General features: G+C 39.8%; 1 protein-coding gene across 4 annotated transcripts in view; it reads right to left on the reverse strand.

Annotated features, from left to right (window-relative positions):
• The window catches only part of PTPRG (protein tyrosine phosphatase, receptor type G), a 772,648-nt gene that overhangs the window by 317,442 nt on the left and 433,233 nt on the right, over positions 1-21,973 (reverse strand). For all 4 annotated transcript variants that reach the window (XM_018066932.1, XM_018066935.1, XM_018066931.1 and 1 more), the window contains exon 3: positions 14,364-14,543. In XM_018066932.1, the coding sequence (XP_017922421.1) occupies positions 14,364-14,543 (180 nt within the window). The remainder of the gene's footprint in view (positions 1-14,363; positions 14,544-21,973) is intronic.

Below are 21,973 nucleotides of genomic sequence, written 5' to 3' on the forward strand. Positions count from 1 at the left end.
ACCAACCTAGATAGCATATTAAAAAGCAGAGACATTACTTTGCTGACTAAGGTCCGTCTAGTCAAGGCTATGGTTTTTCCAACAGTCATGTATGGATGTGAGAGTTGGACTGTGAAGAAGGCTGAGTGCCGAAGAATTGATGCTTTTGAAGTGTGGTGTTGGAGAAGACTCTTGAGAGTCCCTTGGACTGCAAGGAGATCCAACCAGTCCATTCTGAAGGAGAGCAGCCCTGGGATTTCTTTGGAAGGATTGATGCTAAAGCTGAAACTCCAGTACTTTGGCCACCTCATGCGAAGAGTTGACTCACTGGAAAAGACTTTGATGCTGGAAGGGATTGGGGGCAGGAGGAGAAGGGGGCGACCGAGGATGAGATGGCTGGATGGCATCACGGACTCGATGGACCTGAGTCTGAGTGAACTCCGGAGTTGGTGATGGACAGGGAGGCCTGACGTGCTGTGATTCATGCGGTCGCAAAGAGTCGGACACAACTGAGCGACTGAACTGAACTGAACTGATGGTGTACAGGAAAGTGCAGTCACAATTCTCATTAAGTCACTCATATAACTGCAATTTAGTAGGTTACTATTTTTTTTTAATTCTAAGAAACTTTTGCTTAGGCCATGTGAAAATAGGTCAGTCAATTCAAATAATAAATTTCAAAACCACATCTCTCTTCCTTAAAATCTGGAAAAGAAAAATCAAGAACAAAAAACATGGACTTATACTAGCAGAAAAAATATTTTTCTAAAAGGAATGTAATACTCAAGTGGATAAAAAAGATTTTATTTTGTAAGTTACATATTTCCCCTTCCTTGTTGTTTGAACTGAATTCATTCATTCAAACACTTATTGGCTGCTAAATACATATTAAGTTCCAACCAATATATTAAATGGTTTGTGATCAAAAGCTAAGCTTTTTTAAGGCAGGGAAAACCTTTCATATCCTCATCATCTGCTCTTCCTAAAGAGATCCCAGTTCGAGTCTTAGAGAGAAATCCTGCATGAAAATTAGGTCTCCATAAAAGATAGGGACTAAACTAATGACCCATTTCTAAAACAAGTATAATTAGTTTCTGCACTTCTCTATATTAAGGGAGCACTAAAAGCAAGTGAAGGAAACCTGTTTCTGTAAATCCCTTTTTACTGCATTCAAAAGGCAGTTTTCCTCCAACTTCTGAAAAATATTCAATTAGTAGAACAGAGATTAAAGGATAAGATGAAATAAAAGTGTTTCTTAGGCTGATTGAATATGCTACAGCATTGTTCCACCTTTATTTCTGTTATCATGGTTTAGAAGAAGGGTTGGCCAACTTCTTCTGTAAAAGGTTAAGATAAGACATACTGAAGGATTGGCGGGTCCTATGGTTCCTGTTTCAACTACTTAATAGTGTTCATAACACAGAAGCAGCGAAACACAGTAAGTTAATGCTCAGGTGAGGCTTTGTTCCAATAAAAACTTATCCATACTATAATTTGGATATAATTTTCACAGGTTATGGAATATTCTTTTTTCTTTTTAAAATATTCTCAACCATTAAAAAAAAACATAAGAACAAGCAGTAGGGGGTTGTCATTTGGTGATCTTTGTTGCTGCTACTGCTAAGTCGCTTCAGTTGTATCTAACTCTATGCGACCCCATAGATTGCAGCCCACCAAGCTCCCCTGTCCCTGTGATTCTCCAGGCAAGGACACAGGAGTGGGTGATCTCTAGGATATAATATATTTTAGAAGACAAACTATTATTTTGAACCTGCGTGCCAAAGCCAAAATACCTATGAATCAGCTCCGTAGTGTCCTAAACACTGTTGATGACTCTCAGCCGGTTACAGATTCTATACATACCATTTTGCATCCAAAGGACGGAGGCAAAGCATTTGGAGTGCATCTGTTACAATACATCCAGGGACTCAGCAGCATCTTATAAATATTTGATTTTACCTAAATCATTTATGTCCCTGTCAGGGGTCATTTTACTTGTTTTACATGAATAATTAAAAGCATAATTAGGCAACCGTACAACCTGAAACACTAATCTCATTTTTCATTTTACAGTATCTCTCACTAGAGAACACAGCATGCTACAAGCACGCACTGCCCCCACCTCCCGAAAGCAGCTCACGGCTGACATTCTTGTTTTCATGGAACACTGGGAAGAGAGAACCTGCCCAGCTACCATGCAACAAGTTTCTGCCGACCACAGATAACACAGCTCTGCTTCACAACAAAATGTACCAAAGGTAGTTGCTGCGGAGCACAGAATGTGCTAAGAGCCTCGAGCTCAGAGGATGGACAGACCTGGGTGAGAATTTTGTTCTGCCACTTAAAAGCTGGGAGACCTTGGGCAAGTTATCTGACTTCCCTGTGTCTCAGTTTCCATCATTACTCAAATGACATTAACAATGCCTACCTGGTGAGGCTGTTTTGATGTTTGAAGGAAATCACACACAGCAAGCGCTGAACACAGCACCAGCAATTCAGCAAGTGCACGGTCAATGTGGGTTACTGTCAAACTATATACAGCTCAGATGGGTGACCACACCTGTACTTTCACTTTCAGACAGAGTTCCATTCTAAAGCAATATTGTTTTTCCCACAAAACAAAACTGTGTCCTCGAGCAGAAACAACGAACAGCAAAGGCAGATGTGGCCCAAATACTTGAGATGTTAAGTGTTGAGCAGCTCCTCTGAATTTACTATAGCATTGAGTAAAAAAACATATTTCCATTATTTTTATCCTTTTGGGCTTATCAATGGAAAAGATAATCTCAACTGGATGTCTAATATGCACTCCACACTTCAAATGATACTCACTCATTTCCCCGTTTTACCAGATGTATTTAAGCTAGAACATAATAACACTGGTACCTTTGATTTACTTTCACAGCTTATAGACATAATTTTTTACATATATCTATCACATGTCAAATAGCACGGGTTTTTGCATTAAGGTGTTGATAAAATGTTTTGTTTTAAAATCAATTCATTTTAATTAAAATGAAGGGAGTCAACTGAAAAACAGTAATATAGTATGACAGGTAAATGAAACTATGATAATAATAAACAAGTGCATTTTAATTTAAATTTTAAAACAATAGCACAAAAAAGTGAATCTGGGTAAGGCGAAATTTAAGAAGGTAGCAAACAACAGCTACTAAAGACTGGGGAAAGATGGGCTAGAAGAGGATGAGGAGAAAGGTAAGTTACCCAGGAGTGGACTTTACAGAACGAGTCCCTCTGGCTGTTCAACTGATAACATGGATTTTGATGAAGTCAAAGCAGAATGATGGAGGACGTGGAAGAAGCTACAGGTTTCAAATTCAGAATCCTTAACCTGGAGTCCAAAGTCCATAGCAACAGCTACTCACAGATTTGGGCATCTAGGCCCTCCTAAAATAGGAAGTAAAATTCTGAGCATGGGGACATAAATGGAGTTGGACTCTGGAGCCACTTGGGTCTGGATTTCAGACCTAGCTCTGCCACTATCCAGTTTTGACAAAGTTACTGCAATTCTGGGTGCTTCAGTTCCTATTCCTAAAACTGGAATAATACAACAGCAACTTCACAAGTTTGTTGTGGGATCACAATAGTTGACGTAGGGTGAATGCCCAGAAGAGTAATTCATTCACCACATTACGGCGTGAAGATGGCATTGTAAGCACCCAGAAATAAATCCATACATATATGGGCAATTAATTTACAAGGAGCAAAAAACATATGATGGAGAGAGGATAGACTTTTCAACATATGGTGTTGGGAAAACTGGGCAGTCACATACAAAAGAATGAACACTACCATTTCATATCATATGCAAAAATTAACTCAAAATGAATTAAAGACCTGAATATAAGACCGAAATCATAAACTTCCTAGAAGAAAACATAGGTGGTCAACTCTTTGACATGGGTCTTACTCCTTTTCTGGATCTGACTATAAAGACAAGAAAAACAAAAGCAAAAATAAGTGGGAATATATCAAAGTGAAAAGCTTCTGCACAGAGAAAGAAACCACCATCAAAATGAAAAGGCAGGGGCTTTCCTGGTTGGCTCATTGGTTAGGAATCCGCCTGCCAATGCAGGGGGCACAGGTTCAATCCCCATTCTGGGAAGATCCCGCATGCCGCAGAGCAACTAACCCTGTATCCCACAACTACTGAAACTGTGCCCTAGAGCCCGGCAGTCACAACTACCGAAGCCCTTGCACCTAGAGGCTGTGCTCTATGACAGGAGAAGCCCCTGTGAGAAGCCCCCACGCCGCAGCAAGAGAGCAGCTCCCACTAGCTGCAACTCCAGAAGGGTGCTCCACAGCAATGAAGACACAGTGCAGCTGTACAACAAATAAATACACATCTTTCAAAAAAGGAAACACGATTTAAAAGAAAGGAAAAGCCCCCACGCCGCAGCGAGAGAGCAGCTCCCACTAGCTGCAACTCCAGAAGGGTGCTCCACAGCAATGAAGACACAGTGCAGCCGTACAACAAATAAATACACATCTTTCAAAAAAGGAAACACGATTTAAAAGAAAGGAAAAGGCACCCTATTAAAGGGGAGAAGGTGCTTGCAATGTGTATACCCACTAAGGGGTGAATACAAAGAACTCACAGAATTCAATGACCACAAGACAAACAATCCGATTGAAAATTAGGTACAGGATCTAAGTAGACATTTTTCCAGAGAAGACATACAGATGGCCAACAGGCACGTGAAAAGATGTCCAACAGGACTAATTAATCAGAAGACGCAAAACAAAATCACAGTGCAAATCACCTGGCACCTGCTACAATGGCTAGCACCAAAAAGACAAGAAGTTAGTGTTGGCACTGGGCACCGCTGGTGGGGATTTTTTCACTATAGAAAACAGTAAGAATAAGTAAGAACAAAACTGTCATTTGACCTACTTATTCCACTGGGGCATGTATCCAAAGCACATGAAAACTAATTTGAAAAGGTATGTGAACCTCTATGTTTAAAACAGCCATGATACAGAAACAACCTAAGGCCTCACAGAGAGACGAACAGATAAAGACAACGTGGTGTATGTAGACACAATGGAATACTACTCAGCCACGAAAAAGAAAGACATTTGCCATTTGCAACAACATGGACGGACTTTGACGATATTGCTCTAAGTGAAATAAGCCAGAAGGAGAAAGACACGTGCATTATTTCAGTTATATCTGGAAACTAAAAAAAAAAAAAAAAAAAAAATGAGCAAACTAAAATGAAAATAAACTCACTGATACAGAGATCAGAGGAGCAGTTACCAGGGCTGGGTGAAATGTGTGGAGGGAATCAACTGTATGGTGACTGATGGTAATGAGACTTGGGGTGCTGATCAGCTTGTAGTGTATACAGTGTCAGATTATAATACTGTATACCTCAAGTTTATATTTAAAAAGTAGATGGCATTGTATAACTACTGTTTAGAACAGTTCTTCCAGGAAGAGGATCCACAGCTTTCATAGATTCCCCCTGTGTCCAGGGCTCCCCACAACGCAAAAATGCTCTGCATAGGGGCAGGGGAGACATACGAGTCACACCAGGGATAAGGAATTACTTTCTGAATGTGACGGGGTGACTGAGGACCAGGCATTCGCTGCATTCTTTGCAGGACATCCATTAACGGTTAATAAATTATACTCAATGTGTCTAAATAATGCTGGCCTATTTTCACTTTCATGCGTTGGAGAAGGAAATGGCAACCCACTCCAGTGTTCTTGCCTGGAGAATCCCAGGGACAGGGGAGCCTGGTGGGCTACTGTCTATGGGGTCGCACAGAGTTGGACACGACTGAAGCGACTTAGCAGCAGCAGTAGCAAAGCAAGTATTCCCACTAAAATTTGACTAAGTAGCATCAGATGCCAGAAGTGTTTTTTAAAAATTGATGTGAAAAGGAAAATAAGCCCCTCAGTATCTTACCTCCACCACTTGTCAACCAGCTTTCAACACTACAAGATGGGGAAAGACTACCATTATTGGATCATTAGTGCTGAGACCTCCAACCACCCACAATTCCAGTGTGCATCAGGGAATGCTTTGGGGCTCCTGGTCAAAAGAGAAACTCCCTGGTCTGGAAATCAACACACACAAGCTCAAGTGCTAACCTTCTACTGACTTCCCTATAGGCACCAGCATTTAATTTATCTAATATGTACCTGTACCTACTGGGAGGAAAAGGAAAGATTTTAAATGAGGTATTATCTCCCGCCTTCACAGAGTGTATAGTTGGTGGGGAAAACAGGTGCCAGCACCTGACACGAAGAACTGACCCACTGGAAAAGACCCTGATGCTGGGAAAGATTGAAGGTGGGAGGAGAAGGGGACGACACAGGATGAGATGGTTGGATGGCATCACCGACTCAATGGACATGAGTTTGAGAAAACTCTGGGAGATGGCGATGGGCAGAGAGGCCTGGGGTGCTGCAGTCCATGGGGTTGCAGGGTTGGACACAACTGAGTGACTGAACCGAAACTAAGCAAGATGGACAAGGCAGAATAGTTGACCCTTTAATCATAAAATATGTTGGATGACAACCCAGTAGAAGGTTCTATGCCCTAAAACAGCAAAGTGGGCTTTAAAAATTATCCTGCAAGCTCAAAATCTACATGAGTCTAGTTATATGACAAAGCGCTGGTTTGCCCATTCTGTAATTGGTAAATTAAGCTTCAGTTTACCCAGAAGATAGCTGCTACTACCTGAGCGAGGGCTAGGGCTGGGGAATAACAGAAAGGATGTGGAGCTTGGCAGGCAGGAAACAGAGCTTGCAGTGTGTCTTGCAAAGAGAGACCTGGGGAAATAGCTCCAACTGGAATTTCAGGGTTCAGACTGAAAGCTACCAGGCTGACAAGAATCCAAGAATCTGGATATTTGATTTTTTAAAAACTTTTTATGTTGTATCAGAGTACAGCCAACTAACAATATTGAATAATTTCAGATGAACAGTGAAGGCACTCAGCCATACATACACATGTATCTGTTCTCCCCCAAATTCCCTTCCCATTCAGACTGCCATATAACACTGAGCAGATTTCTCTGTGTTATACAGTAGGTCCCTGCTGGTTATCTATTTAAAATATATCAATGTGTACATGTTCATCCCCAACTCCCTAACTATCCCTCTCCCCTGCAACCATAAGTTCATTCTCCAAGTCTGTGAGTCTGTTTCTGTTTTGTAAGTAAGTTTCTTTGTGTAATTTCTTTTTAAATTTCACATATAAAGGATGTCATATGATATTTCCCCTTCTCTCTCCGACTTACTTCACTCAGTATGACAATCTCTAGGTCCATCCACGTTGCTGCAAATGGCATTATCTCACTCTTTTTAATGGCTAAATAATAAGGGATCTGGATATTTCCAACAGGAAAATTTTAAAAATGAAAAGCCAAAGCACATTTAGCATCCCCCAAAGAAGAACGAAATTTTTTCTTAATTACACTTAAATTTTCTTTTTTGGGCAACCTTGAGCTAACCAGAGGTGCTGCGGGGTATTACAAAGACAGGGTTGGGCAGGCCCAGTGTCAATGCTGCTGAACACCCAGATGCTTTCAAACATCTGTGTACTTGGCTGATGCTCTGCTTCTAATCAGAAAGCTTGGCAGCCTCTTAGTGAGCAAAATGACCAATTCATCAATGGCATAAATAAAACTCACAGCTTAAAGAAGAAAATGTGATCCAGGGGAAAAGATCCAATGCCAGTGCCTCTTCGGCACCTATCAAGGATCACTAAGATAAGGTGAATGCAATATCACTGAAATAGGCTGTGGATGATAGAATAAAAATAAGTAATGGTTTCTTATCAAGCCAAACTGGAAACCCTAAGAACATGGACTTGGGAGATCACTGTGTATTTTCACTTGTTCCAAAAACCTATCCTACATCAATATGCCAGGAATAGAGGTTTTATTGAAATGAGGACACACTTAGATTTTCACCATCAATGCTGGACACTCTACTCCGTACACAGAGTAAGCAAAACCCCTTTTCAAACCGTGGTTCTCATCTGCGACTAGCTATAAGGACAACAGGAAGAAGGGAGAGAAAGGGGACAAAGTTAGGAGCTGGGGGTAAAGACAGACCAACAGGCAAGAGCCAGTCTTGTTACAGGAGAGGGGAAATTCAGGGAGATGTGAGAGAAAAGATGGGAGAGGGCGAAACCACAAAAATCGAAAGCATGTGGAGATATACTCATGAACAGACAGACAGACAGAAATAGATTAGTAAAAGAAGTACACAGCAGTAACAGAAGAGGAAGCGCAAACAGTGAGAGTCAAGAAGACAAGCACACAGAGAATTCCTAGAATATTCCACCAATCTCAGAGCTGTTAAAGGCTTTTCTATGTGTGTGATACCTGGACAGTCATGCTGAAACTATGGAACTCCCTCCTGAGTGAGGGCTGAGCACAGAAGTCCGTGAATTTGGACAGAAATCAAGCATCATGAAAATCACCACTGGAAATCCTGTAAGGAGCCCATGACGGTTCTCAGTAAGGCTGGCGTCAGTTTCTCCACCAACCTTGCTCAAAACCCTGATTCTTCAGGGCACCATGGAGGCAGCAGTTGATCAAGCAGCAACTGCAATGAACGTAGAGTGTCCTTTCTGGTCAGACACTCGCTTGGCTGGGGTGGAGTGGGGCTTACCAGGTGAGCAAAAAGAGAAGCAGCGTCAAATGCTCCTCTCGTACTGAGCTGGGGTGACATGCTCAGCCACGGAACCAGCATGTGGAAATGACAGAGGTTGTTTTTAAGACTGTATTTTTCTCTTTCTACCAGGCTGCAGTGAGACTGTTCATTGAGACTTAGTTTAACTCTGTAGGTTTTTATGGAACTGCTTTATTATAAAAGCTTCAAGGACTAGGTGAAATAGAGTAGATGCAACTGTCTCCTGATCTTTGTCTGAATTATATGGGCTCAGCAACATATTAGGACATGGTTCCTCCACAATTTATCTATGCAGACTTTCCCAATTGTTGATCTACTTTTATTAACAGCTACTTTTTTAATCCTCTATGTCAGGTATACGTAGACAAATAAGAAAGAATGCAGGCAAAGAAAAAATAGAGCAAATCAATATGAAGTATGAAAATAGTAGTAACGTGCATTTTGGCAAATGTATTTACTGTTTGTCCTTAGTGTAAGGTAAAAGAAAAAGAGGTGGAAAAATAAACACCCTCCAAATAGTTAAAACTCACAGGAGATCATGGCTTATTAACATACACCAGAACCACTATCTACATCTTAAATTCCAATCATTTATTTAGAAGCTAATGCTAGGAACAGTAAGATTTTCTTGAAATGTTCTTGTTGAATGCATTATCTTTTCATTCTACAAAAATGAAAGAAAGGGAAATAACTTTAGACGAAATCAAATGAGAACTGGCACAATAGAGACTTAGGGCTGTTCGGAAAGAAACAGAGAGATGTTATCTGTCTTCTAAAGATATTTTAGACAACTTTCGAGAAGTGGACTACGGACAACCACATTGCTCTATTGATTATGCTGGATTGGATATATGATCCTATTCACAGGTTAAGACAGATATGAACATTAAAACTGTTTTATGGGAAAGTTACTGTCTGTATGTAACAGGCCGCTTTAAATATTAACTTTCTGTATTCATATTTTAATATCCAAAAGACAGTCTATTTTACAGATAAGTGACCTGTAAATTTCCAACAGAAAAAATAAGTATCTCTTCCTGAATTTATTTTGTAGAAGTGCAAGTTTCAAGAAAAGACTTTTGGGGCTCAAAAATTAATGACTGAAGAAAAATAAGGTTTTTTTGGCACCTAGGCAAGAAAGTTAGATCCAAAATGAATGATGATAACAAAGACAATGTGGCTTATAATATACTTTTTTTTTAAATTAAACTTTTAATCTTCCTGATAACTATAGATCCACACGTAGTTCTAAGAAATAATATAGAGGTCCTGTGTCCCCTTTATTCAGTTTCCCTAAATGGTTAAATCTTTTAAAACTAAAGTACAATGATATGTACTTTTTTAAACTAATATTATCCAGCTTGCCTATCAACACTATTCACTGCTGGTATTATCAACTCCCACAGTTAATTCAGATACACAGCATCCTGCCTTGTATTTGTACTGTGTTCAACTCAGTTTATGTGATCCGGACATAGACAAAGCAAATGGATCCTCATTTCTCCAAAAATGCTGGAATATTTATGAACTTATCTGGCATTTTAAGAACAGGAGAATAAAGCTGTTCCTAGGTCCATAAATATTTAAAAAAAAAAAAAAAAGAACAGGACAGGTTTTCCAGCACCCAAGTTTCTAGAGAAACATACATTGAAACTCTTTTAAGAGAACTGAAGATACAATTTGATGTTTACATTTAACACTGCATACCTCAATGTTCATTGCAGCACTGTTTACAATAGCTAGGACCTGGAAGCAACCTAGATGTCCATCCGCAGACAAATGAATAAGCTGTGATACATACTCACAATAGAATATTACTCAGCTATTAAAAAGAACACATTTGAATCAGTTCTAATGAGATGGATGAAACTGGAGCCTATTATACAGAGTGAAGTAAGTCAGAAAGAAAAACACCAATACAGTATATTAACACATATATATGGAAGTCAGAAAGATGGTAACGACGACCTTATAGGCAAGAAAGCAAATGAGACACAGATAAAAAGAACAGACTTTTGGACTCTGTGGGAGAAGATGAGGGTGGGATGATTTGAGAGAAGAGTGCTAAAACATGTATATTACCATATGTGAAATAGATGACCAGTTCAAGTTTGATGTATGAAACGGGGCACTCAAACCTGGTGAACTGGGACAACCCAGAGGGATAGGAAGGGGACGGAGGTGGGAGGGGAGTTCAGGATGGGTGTCACATGTACACCCGTGGCCGATTCATGTCAATGTATTGCAAAAATCACCACAGGATTATAAAATAATTAGCCTCCAATTAAAATAAATAAATAATTGTTTTTTAATGGTTGGTACTTAAAAAAAGAAATCACTTCTGTGGAATCATGTTAGATTGATTATCTATGGGCTATTAGCCTACCTAGCATGATGTCATAAATTTTGAAGTCATAAGCACAGTTTGAGAAGTAACAAAGATTTATTTCGGCTTCTCAGAAAGCCGTGCTTCTGAATTTCAGAGACAGATGCATTCATATTTGGATGGCTGTGCTCTAAAGTCAGGCGCATGCACCCACAGACAGGCAACAACTTGTGGATCACTCTGGAGCCCCGGAGAGTGACAGAGATTCATAATCAGCTTCTAGAAGACCAAGGTCATGAATCAACTTGCATTGAGTGAACCCTACACTTGTCTAAAACCTGTCATTGGAGATACCAAGCTGAAAGCTGTCACTGAAACATGTTATCTTTGCAGAAGGCTGTCAAGCGTTGCAAGTCAAGTAGAAAACCGTATCACAGAGCCCAGCAAATTGCCTTTGGCAGGCTTCCGGAATGTGGCACCAACGTGGCACTCAACCCCCAGATCTGATTACCCCAGCATAGCAAAGCTCTGTCCACCACATTCAGACTGTCTGTAGAGTAATATTCCCATCACGGATCTCCAAAGGGTACTCACATTTGAAATACAAAGCAGAGCTACTGTTAGAAAAAATCTGAATTGTAACTATAAACACACCATCTAAACTCAGGGAGTAGAAAGGTGCAGGTGAAAAGGTGTGCACAAATAATATCACCAGTATACAAGTTTGTCCTGAGCAGATGCTCAAATGGATGAATCGAGGTAAAGGAGAAGGTAGCCTGCTATAATGCTCAAAGATCTGTTTATGGGGACATTAAGAAAAAGAGCTCGAAGCCAGGAACCACTGTGTTGAGTTGAAAACAATTCTAAGATCAAGTCAGACCAACCCAAAGCAATCAGCCACAAAAAAATCTCTGAAAAATGCTGGTTCAGAGAAAGAAAATAGAGCCCTAAAGTTGTACGTGCAGCCACTTAGATGTTTTTTTTTTTAAGGCAACTCAGTGACCCACAACATGAATGGGACCAAAAGACAGATAATGAAGTCATTTTAGCTTCGCATGAGGGCTTCAGGCAGCCAAGGCTCCTGGAGGGATTGCTAAGAGTGCTCTGTACTGACATCCTTGGTTACAAAGGGATCGTTTCAAAGAGAGAGAGAGAGTGAGTCAGTTTTAATGGGTTGGGTTATAAAAGTAGAAAAATAAGATAAAAAATACCTTTAGCACCACAGAATCCCAGTTAACACTAGGCACAAATGTAATATAAAACCCAGGCATTTATTTTCAAATCAAACAGTGGGGCAGAGCAAGGCAATCTCTGCTACTTCCATCAACAATCTGTAATTGTTATTTGCATGGTAGTGATTAACAGGGAAGTATTTTGCATTAGCAATTCTGAAAATGTGGTATTTCATACTCATGGACCCTAAGTGAAAGGTGAGGTAGGTAAAATGAAGCCAGAGGATCAAACTGCTGGTCTGATACACAAAGGGATAAGATAGAGTTCATCTGTATTATAATACAAAACAAATATTAACAAATCAAATTCTCAAGGGAGATAAGAAATGCATTTCCATCTGTGCATTTGGCATGGTGATGTCTAGTAGAAATTTCTGTAATGACAGAATGTTCTCTGACCGAGTGGCCTGTTATGGTAGCCATTAGCTATACATGGCTACTGAACATATGAAACGTGGCTAGTACAATACTGCCCAAAGAGATCTATAGGTTCTTTGAAATTCCTATCAAAATTGCACTGGTGTTTTTCACAGAAAAAGTTAAAACCATCCTAGAATTCCTATGAAACCACCAAAGACCCTGAATAAGAAAAGGAATCCTTAGAAAGAAGAACAAAGCTGGAGGCATTATACTTCTTGATTTCGAATGATACTCCAAAGCTATGATAATCAAAATGGTATGGAACTGGAATAAAAATAAACACATCAACCAATGAAATAAAATCTAGATTCTAAGAAATAAATCCACGCATAGGAATATTTGCTCATAATTGACAAAAAGAGCCAAGAATACTCAATGGGAAAAGGATAGCCTCGTCAATAAATGGTGCTGGAAAAATGAGACATTCACATATAAGAATGAAGCTGGACCTCACATCCCTCATGAAAAGTAACTTGAAATGGATTAAAGACGTAAACGTAAGACCTGAAACTATAAAACTCCCACAAGAAAACATAGGGAGAAAGCTCCTTGACATTGGTCATGTCGATGATAATCTGGATATGACGTTAAGAGAACAAGCGACAAAAGAAAACCAAACAAATGAGACTCACCAAAATAAAAAGCTCTGCACTGCAAAAGAAATGACCAATAAAATGAAATGGCAAAACGTTATATGCCAATTATATCTTAATGTGTGCTCAGGCACTCAGTTGTGTCTGACTCTTTGCAGCCCCATGGATTATATCCTGCCAGGCTTCCCTGTCCAGGGAATTTTCCAGGCAAGAATACTGAAGTGGGTTGCTATTTCTGACTCCAGGGACCTTCCTGACCCAGTGATCTAATACATGTCTCTTGCATTTCCTGCACTGGCAGGTGGATTCTTTACCACTAGCGCCATCTGAGAAGCCCTATATCTTAACAAAGCTGAAAAAAATTAAGGTAACCCTATCTCTATCCCCAAAATACAAAGATCTGAATGTGTGTCTCCTCTGCTTTCCAACACTGCAGACAGACACCCTAAGAAGGCAGGAAACAAAAACAAAACTATACATGGAATAAATTTTAATCTTACGGAGCTTTAATTAATTTAAATTTAAATATAGCTAACATATGGCTAGTGGTCCCCATACTAAAACAGAGGTCTCAAAGTTCATTCTATATAATTTACATGGACTGACCCACTCAAATCTTTACAATTCTATGAGATTGATACAATTTCATTACCCATATACGTTTTTATCTTTATATTTTTACCCTGCTGCTGCTAAGTCACTTCAGTCATGTCCGACCCTGTGTGACCCCATAGACAGCAGCCCACCAGGCTCCACCATCCCTGGGATTCTCCAGGCAAGAATACTGGAGTGGGTTGCCATTTCCTTCTCCAATGCATGAAAGTGAAAAGTGAAAGTGAAGTTGCTCAGTCGTCCATGGGAGTTTCCAGGCAAGAGTACTGGAGTGGGGTGCCACTGCCTCCCTATCACATTGAAAAAAAAAAAAATCTGTAAGCACAAAGTGGTTAGGCAGTTTGCCCAAAATCACACAGCTAGTAAAGCAAGCAGCGGTTCTTAAACCGAGGATCAAATCCAGAGCTCTCACTCAGCTATATGTTTATAGGAACGTGCACAGCTAAAGGAGCAAATCATGGTTAAGGTACAGACCAGAGAAACTTTTCCTGCTGGCCTACAGACAGGTAAAGAAGATGCTGTACCTGTTTTCCCTGTGTTTTTCATCCAGGTTTTGTTAGAAGACTCGTTGTCGAAGCCGTCGAGTTGCAAGTCCTGGTACTCTTCACTGACATGCGCATGCTGGTCTGAAATGTCTATAGGCGACTGCTGATGGCCCCCACAGCTGACACTGGACGTGACCCAGTACTCAGGACCGTAGGCACCTGTTAAGAGAAAATAAGATTTCAACTCCTGTGGCTCAAAGGACATGGATGGAATGAATAAGACACACAAAAGTCAAGCACGTCATCTGCCAAGATACATTCTCCTATGTAAATCCACCCTAACAATGTTAGTGCCTTGGAAAGCTATCAGCCCAAGCCACTTGCTCCAAAGGGCAAGAAAATGTAAATAAAAAATGTTACTTCAGACAGCTTTGCTTCTTGATTTGTAACCAAATATTTGCTCGTTTTTTGCTGTTACCCAATTAAGAAAATTGAGCAGAAGGGTTGTCAAGAGTTATTCACATTAAAATAATTGTTTTAAAAATATTTTTCCTAAAATAAACAGAGCATTTATTCACAAGAAAACACCTTTATCAATTTAACATGTTCTGCTATTGTGAACATTATACGAAACACAACTTTTTGTTATGTTTCTAGGAATTTCTGAACTGGAAAAAAAAATTAAAAGCAACACAACACTGGATGAGAGTCACCACAAACAATGTAGTCAATAGGATATGGTTTTCCTTTCGCTAATCGTAAGATTTTTCAGTGTAGCCGGTTTGAACACGTATGTATTAAGGCACCCACTTCTCATTCTCAGCTCCTCTTTCATAGGAGATGGAGATACAAAACTACCTTAGGACTGGACTCAGCATTCATATAAATAAAGATTTCGGAGGGACATATGCCACAGAAATAGACAAAGAGAATGCAGCTATCATGCGTAACCCTGATGATCAAGCAGATATAAGGAGAGAAATTTTTACAAGCTTTCTGACATGACAAAGCAGAAGCAGTCAACTAGAAAAACAAATATTTACGAGAGAGATTAAGATACATTTTTTGTTTAAAAACCAGATATAGAAGAGGTCTAAAAGATATACTTTTTTCAATTTTTCATTTTGTATTGGAGTACAGTTGATTTATAATGTTGTGTTAGTTTCAGGTATACTGCAAATTGATTCAATTATATATATACATATTCTTTCTCAAATTCTTTTTGCACAGAGGTCATTACAGAATATTGAGTAGTTTCCAGTGCTATACCATAGGTCCTTCTTAATTCTGTTTTATATATAGCAGCATATAATAACTGCATAATAATTAGAAGATAAAACTTAGACTTCTCAATCAATACAGTTTAGTTTGTGTATAAACAAACATAAATACATACTTGTATTCCTAGTAGGATTTTTTTAGCTTTAAATTTCTTCACATATCAAGTAAAAGAGGCTGAATGGCCAAAGTGACTTTAGGTGATCAACTCACCCATGAACCCATTCCTTTCTGCCTCATTCCATACTTAGCCTTGCATGATGGAAGACAGGAGGACATCTTAGGTCTCCCTGCTACCAAGTAAGAGTCCACACCTGTGCCCAACACCCACCACACACTCACTGACCGTGGATTTCCCCATTCCCCTAAGTCTGATACTGGAGAAGGCAATGGCACCCCACTCCAGTACTCTTGCCTAGAGAATCTCATGGGCGGAGGAGCCTGGTGGGCTGCAGTCCATGGCGTCGCAAAGAGTCAGACACGACTGAGCAACTTCACTTTCACGCATTGGAGAAGGAAAAGGCAAGCCACTCCAGTGTTCTTGCCTGGAGAATCCCAGGAACGGGGGAGCCTGGTGAGCTGCCGTCTATGGGGTGGCACAGAGTTGGACACGACTGAAGCAACTTAGCAGCAGCAGCAGTAACTAAGTCTGATACAGCTCACAGCAGATACAAATAGGGGTACCATGAACAAAGGGGCGACCACAAAAAACCTTTTCAGTCACAGTAATGGAAGCTTCATGGCTGCAAGAGTAACTGACAAAGCTGCCCCCGAAATGATTCAAATGCTTGCTGTCTGGCAAAGAGCTCAGCCTCACTCTATTCCTGGGTCCTTTTCCCTAATCCACATCCCAAAGACTAAGATAAAAGACTATCAGAAAGAACACGTTCACTGATGGGTAGAGATTCAGCGACCGCAGGTCACGTTTCAAAATTACTTGTAAGTGCCAGAAGACTTTCTGCAAAAAGTTAGCATCACCACTTGCTTTACTGTATGATTCCAGCTACATTAGGAATTGTCAAGGGCTGTTTCCTCATGTCATGTCACCTCTTGGTCAAACTCCCTAAGACTGAGTGCGATGAGTCACGAAGGAACAGAATGTGCATTTGCGTATGTTTCACCTTGCATCAATATACTTGAGGAAAAAAAGGAGAGAAAAGCGGACGGGAATGGCTCCAATTATCATATTTGCTCTAGATTTTCTTCCACATACCAAAAAGATTCCTATGAATAAAGTGCCATTGATGTATTTGATAGCTGAGCACCATGTTAATTCTGGCTAAGCTACAACTGGGCCTGTATGTTGGAAATATGGAAACTGAAGTATTAGAATATTGTGTGTGTGTATATATGTATACAATGTCTTTCAGAAACTCACTACTACAATAAAATTACACTCAATGGAAAAAAAATGCATGGTAAAAAATCATTTCTAACACACGTGACTCCAAAGAACTAAAAACACAAGGAATCATTTGTAAAAACACCTAGACACCTGGTAGTTATCCTACTAATATAAAAAAAAATACTCTGTAATCTCTGATAGATACTTGCCATTCACATTATTTCTCATAACCTGCCAGACATGGGTGAAATATAAGTTAGCACTCTATAAAAATATAATCAGGGTTCATATCAGTGAGATTCATTTGTTCACTGGTAACAATCTGAAGATTTAAGCCAACTACCATGCTTGCTTTCACACTTCTACCCAATATATGCTCAAGTGCAATTTTAATTGAAACTGATCTTCCACTTCAGATTTTAAATTAATTCTTCTTTGGAGTGTTTCATGCTCCAGACACCCTTGCTTTGCAAAAACCCCTTATGTCATTAGTGGAGGAAATAGAACACTTTTTCCAAGCTTGCAGGTATCGATTACCTATTCTCACGCTGAAGCACCACTGCCGTTCCACACTGTATAAATCTCTTCAGTGTTCAGACACTTTATAAAGGACTGAGAATTATATCATTAATCATTTCCAGATGCACAAGTCTCAAAGCATTGAATGCTTTGTTTTTCAAAACTATGAGTAAATGCCTTTAAGCTAAAAACATGACTCAAAACAAAACAAAACCACTGTGGTTAACTGAAACCTAGTTTTGAAGGAGGGAAAACAATTAGCAAGAAGCCTCCTCTCTTGGGCTTCCCTGGTGGCTCAGAGGTTAAAGCATCTGCCTCCAATGCAGGAGACCTGGGTTCGATCCCTGGGTCGGGAAGATCCCCTGGAGAGGGAAAAGGTAACCCACTCCAGTATTCTTGCCTGGTAGGCTACAGTCCACGGGGTCGCAAAGAGTCGGACACAACTAAGTGACTTCACCTTCACCTTCACCTTCCTCTCTCAGGTCTGGGATTACCCATCTAAAATAAGAAGAAAAAGTCACGTGCATTGTTGTTTCCTCTTATTGACTCTTTCTCAGAATATCTGCATTTTAACAGCTGGACCAACCCCGACATGACAATCTAATATGCAAGGCTATCTTCTCAAAAAAGGGGAGGCATGGGGCTCAGAGGTAGAAACCGCAGGGTAGCTCGGCTGCCAAGAGCAACTCCCTGTTCACCTGTTAAGAGTCTAGTTTGAATTAGATCTGATTGAGACATACTGCCAACATATTAGTACCAAGGGAATTTAACAGTGACTTTCCCTCAATCTAGAATGAGAAATATTTTCTTTTTTTTTTTTGGCTGGACACAAGGGAGATCTTAATTCCCTGACCAGGGCTCGAACCCATGCCCCATGCAATAGACGTGCGGAGTCTTAGTCACTGGGCTGCCAGGGAATTCCCAGTATTTTCCTTTTAATAAATTCAATGCATACATCTGAAACTCCTGGCTGAAGGTTTTGACCTCAGTGTAAATATCCCCTTGCCAAGGAGGCTTTCGTGAGAAATGCACAGGGGTCTGTATTCTCCTGGCAATGGGTTCTTGTTTTCCTAAGGACATCTGATCATCAATGTAATTATTTACTCTTTACTGTCTGGCTTCCCCACCAGCTCATTACTCTATGAGAACAGGTTCCTTCTCTACATTGTTTGACTTCATTCTACTGTCTACATAGAACTGTATAGACAATGAGCTCCTAGTATACATATTTTTACCACAAATACATAAATTGGAAGATGACATTAAGCAATCTTCCATAGGTCTGTCTTCTCATGACATGTTCTCTGTCATTACTGCGGTTTTAGTTTTACACTTCTATCTGCTGATTTCTTCCTAAGTCTTCATTTCCTGGACTCAAGATGTCAGCTCTCAAAGTAAACACTCATTTCTTCATTAAGACATTACATCAATCTGAACAGTGATACAGTGTTATCAGCAAAGACATGATGTGCAGGATAGAATCTATGTGCAAACTTAACAAGTCCACCAACGGCAATTAAGGTTTTTTAAAAGAAAGGAATGTGATAAAACTTTGCTCTCTAAACCTTTTGGGAACCGATTATTCTTAAGATGCTCATTTTTTCTACGCTTTAGCAGAGCTCTCTAATCAAAGGTCAATCAAGGAGGAAACAAGTCTTGCTCATTACTTCATCAACAAAGTCACTTCAATACTGACTCAACAAATGCTCAGTACCAGGCTCAGTGCTAAGAAACGGTGGTTGAGGGGTGGAGATACAACAGATGCCTCTGTCAGCTCATCTGTACAACAAACGGGGAACATCAGTGATCAGACCTCAAAGGCTGGTTATGAGGATCAGATGAGATAATCCACAGAAGATACTCAGTGTAAGAGAAAAAGAATAGAAACTCGGTGCATGGTGGTTGGTGTGATTATTGACACTGTTAGTGTGTTATAAAATACACAGCAATCCCTCCTCAAGAACCCGACCATATATAATGAAGGAAATAACCGTGCACTCAAGGAAGGACTACGGTAGGTGGAGGCGGGCATTCAGCGCTACACAGGGAGAGAGGAGAGACACCTGAAGGAGAGAAATTTACATCAGAAGTGGAGAGAAATTTACTAGGTCCCTTGGACTGCAAGGAGATCCAGTCCATTCTGAATGAGATCAGCCCTGGGATCTCTTTGGAGGGAGTGATGCTGAAGCTGAAACTCCGGTACTCTGGCCACCTGATGCAAAGAGTTGACTCACTGGAAAAGACTCTGACGCTGGGAAGGATTGGAGGCAGGAGGAGAAGGGGACAACTGAGGATGAGATGGCTGGATGGCATCACGGACTTGAGGGACATGAGTCTGAGTGAACTCCGGGAGTTGGTGATGGACAGGGAGGCCTGGCGTGCTGCGACTCATGGGGTCGCAAAGAGTCGGACACGACTGAGCAACTGAACTGAACTGAAGCGCTTCCCACATGGGCAGAGGACAAGAGTCAGAAGTACAGCTGATCCCTTCAGGAGGTGAAGTTTAATCCTAGTACCTGCTGCATTTAGGGACTAGCTTCCCAAGAATAAGACAGAAAAGCAGGGGAAAGGCAACTTCTCAATGGAGAAGCTTGGTAAAGAGCACCTCAGCCAAGTGATGGAGGTCAAACCCACCTTCGGTATCACGGGTTATCATGCACATCCTGATAGGATGTGGTAAGAAGGGTACAGAACCACTCTTGGATTTTTGTTTATTTTTATTTATTATTTTTTTTAATTTTAATTTTTACTTTTACTTTACAATACTGTATTGGTTTTGCCATACATTGACATGAATCTGCCACAGGTGTACATGAGTTCCCAACCCTGAACCCTCCTCCCACCTCCCACTCCATATCATCTCTCTGGATCATGGATTCTTTTTTAAAAATCCATAACCCCCATGATAAGGAAGACATCAGACACACCCATACTGAGGAACGGAACATTCTACAAAACGCATAGCCAATAGTCCTTAAGGTAATGACAAGCAAGGAAAGACAATAAAAAACTGTCACAAACCAAAGAAGATTTAGGAGCCAAGACCAAAACTGCAATGTGGTATTTGAGACTGAATAATGGAACCAAACATGGAAATAAGTCAGAAAACCCATGAGCTCTGCATAAAGGCTGGAAGAAAGAGGAAGACATATTTATGAAACTCACAGAAAGCAAATAAAACCTAAGTGTTGTTAAGTGGGCTACATTTTAATATCTAGATTTTACTGACTTTACTGTTACATATTTGGGGGTAGCTCTATGGCCTAGTGGATGAAGGAGATGGATACTGATTTACAGATAATGCTGTGCTTATTGTCATACCCTCTTTGTAAGAAAGAAATCTGCACAGAGCAATGCCAAAGGAAAAGAGAGGTGGCCTAAAGGATATTTCATTATTTAAGGTTACATAAAAATCTTCAAAAGTTGGACAAATTATAGCTAAGGAAAAACATTATTAGCTTAATTTATGGCTTATTTGTGCATGAAAAGAACCCACCTCTACCTCCACGGTGTACCATTAACAAGTCACTCTATTTTCTCATTTTGAGATGCTTACAATGCAGTAGACTAGCACCAAGAAAACGTATTTCTACAGGAGGGTAAATAAATCACACAACTGGAGATTAATTCCAACTGGCCTCTTTAAGGTAGACAATTCCCCATGTGAACATAATGGCAAATACTGTAAATCTGGGTTCGCGTCTGAGATCCTGCTTAATCTGCACTGCTTCTTTAAGGCATATTTAACTCAAAGAACTCGGTTGACATGCATAAATTCTGAACCCAAACTAAGCTAATGTGTTCAAAGAAAAATAAAAATCTGAGAGACACATCTCAACCCCCTCCACATCTCCAACAATATTACTTGAAAAACTAAGAGGAGCAAATATAACTGGTTAGCAATACGACTTCTCTATAGTGTAAGTAAACCATCTCACTTCAATGTAGTTCGCTACTAATACCTGAGATGAGAAAGAGATAAAAATGCTATCTTTAGAGTATATAAATCATACTTGTGTCTAAAAGCAAAGAATTTCCAGTGTCTATTTCAAACAATGGTGTCTTTAAATACATAAGAGATTCTTTGCAGAAAATAAGCATATACCTTGAATTTATTTTACTAATAACATATCCAAATAATGGTTTCTATTCACTAATGAAAAGCCATTAAAAATAATGAATTCTGTCTAAATCTAATTAAAAACAAAACTAATATACATGTTATATGTTGTTACTAGTCAAATATGCTTATTAATGCCTCCCTCAAGGAATTTACATTAAAAGCATTACCTTGATCCAGGCATCTTGGTGTCTACTTTTAACTAACAGCAACAATCCAAAAATAATGTATTTTTTAACCTAACAGTATAATTAATGTTTTTTCTCCCAAATCTAAAACACATATTTAAAATGTTCTATTTTTTTAATTTAAAAAGTTTATGTGACTTAACTTATGATTATTCTGCATTTTCCACCCCTGGTAGCTAACTACGTGTTGTAAGTTAAA

Source organism: Capra hircus, chromosome 22 (genome assembly GCF_001704415.2).
Source record: "Capra hircus breed San Clemente chromosome 22, ASM170441v1, whole genome shotgun sequence".
Classification (NCBI taxonomy): domain Eukaryota; kingdom Metazoa; phylum Chordata; class Mammalia; order Artiodactyla; family Bovidae; genus Capra; species Capra hircus.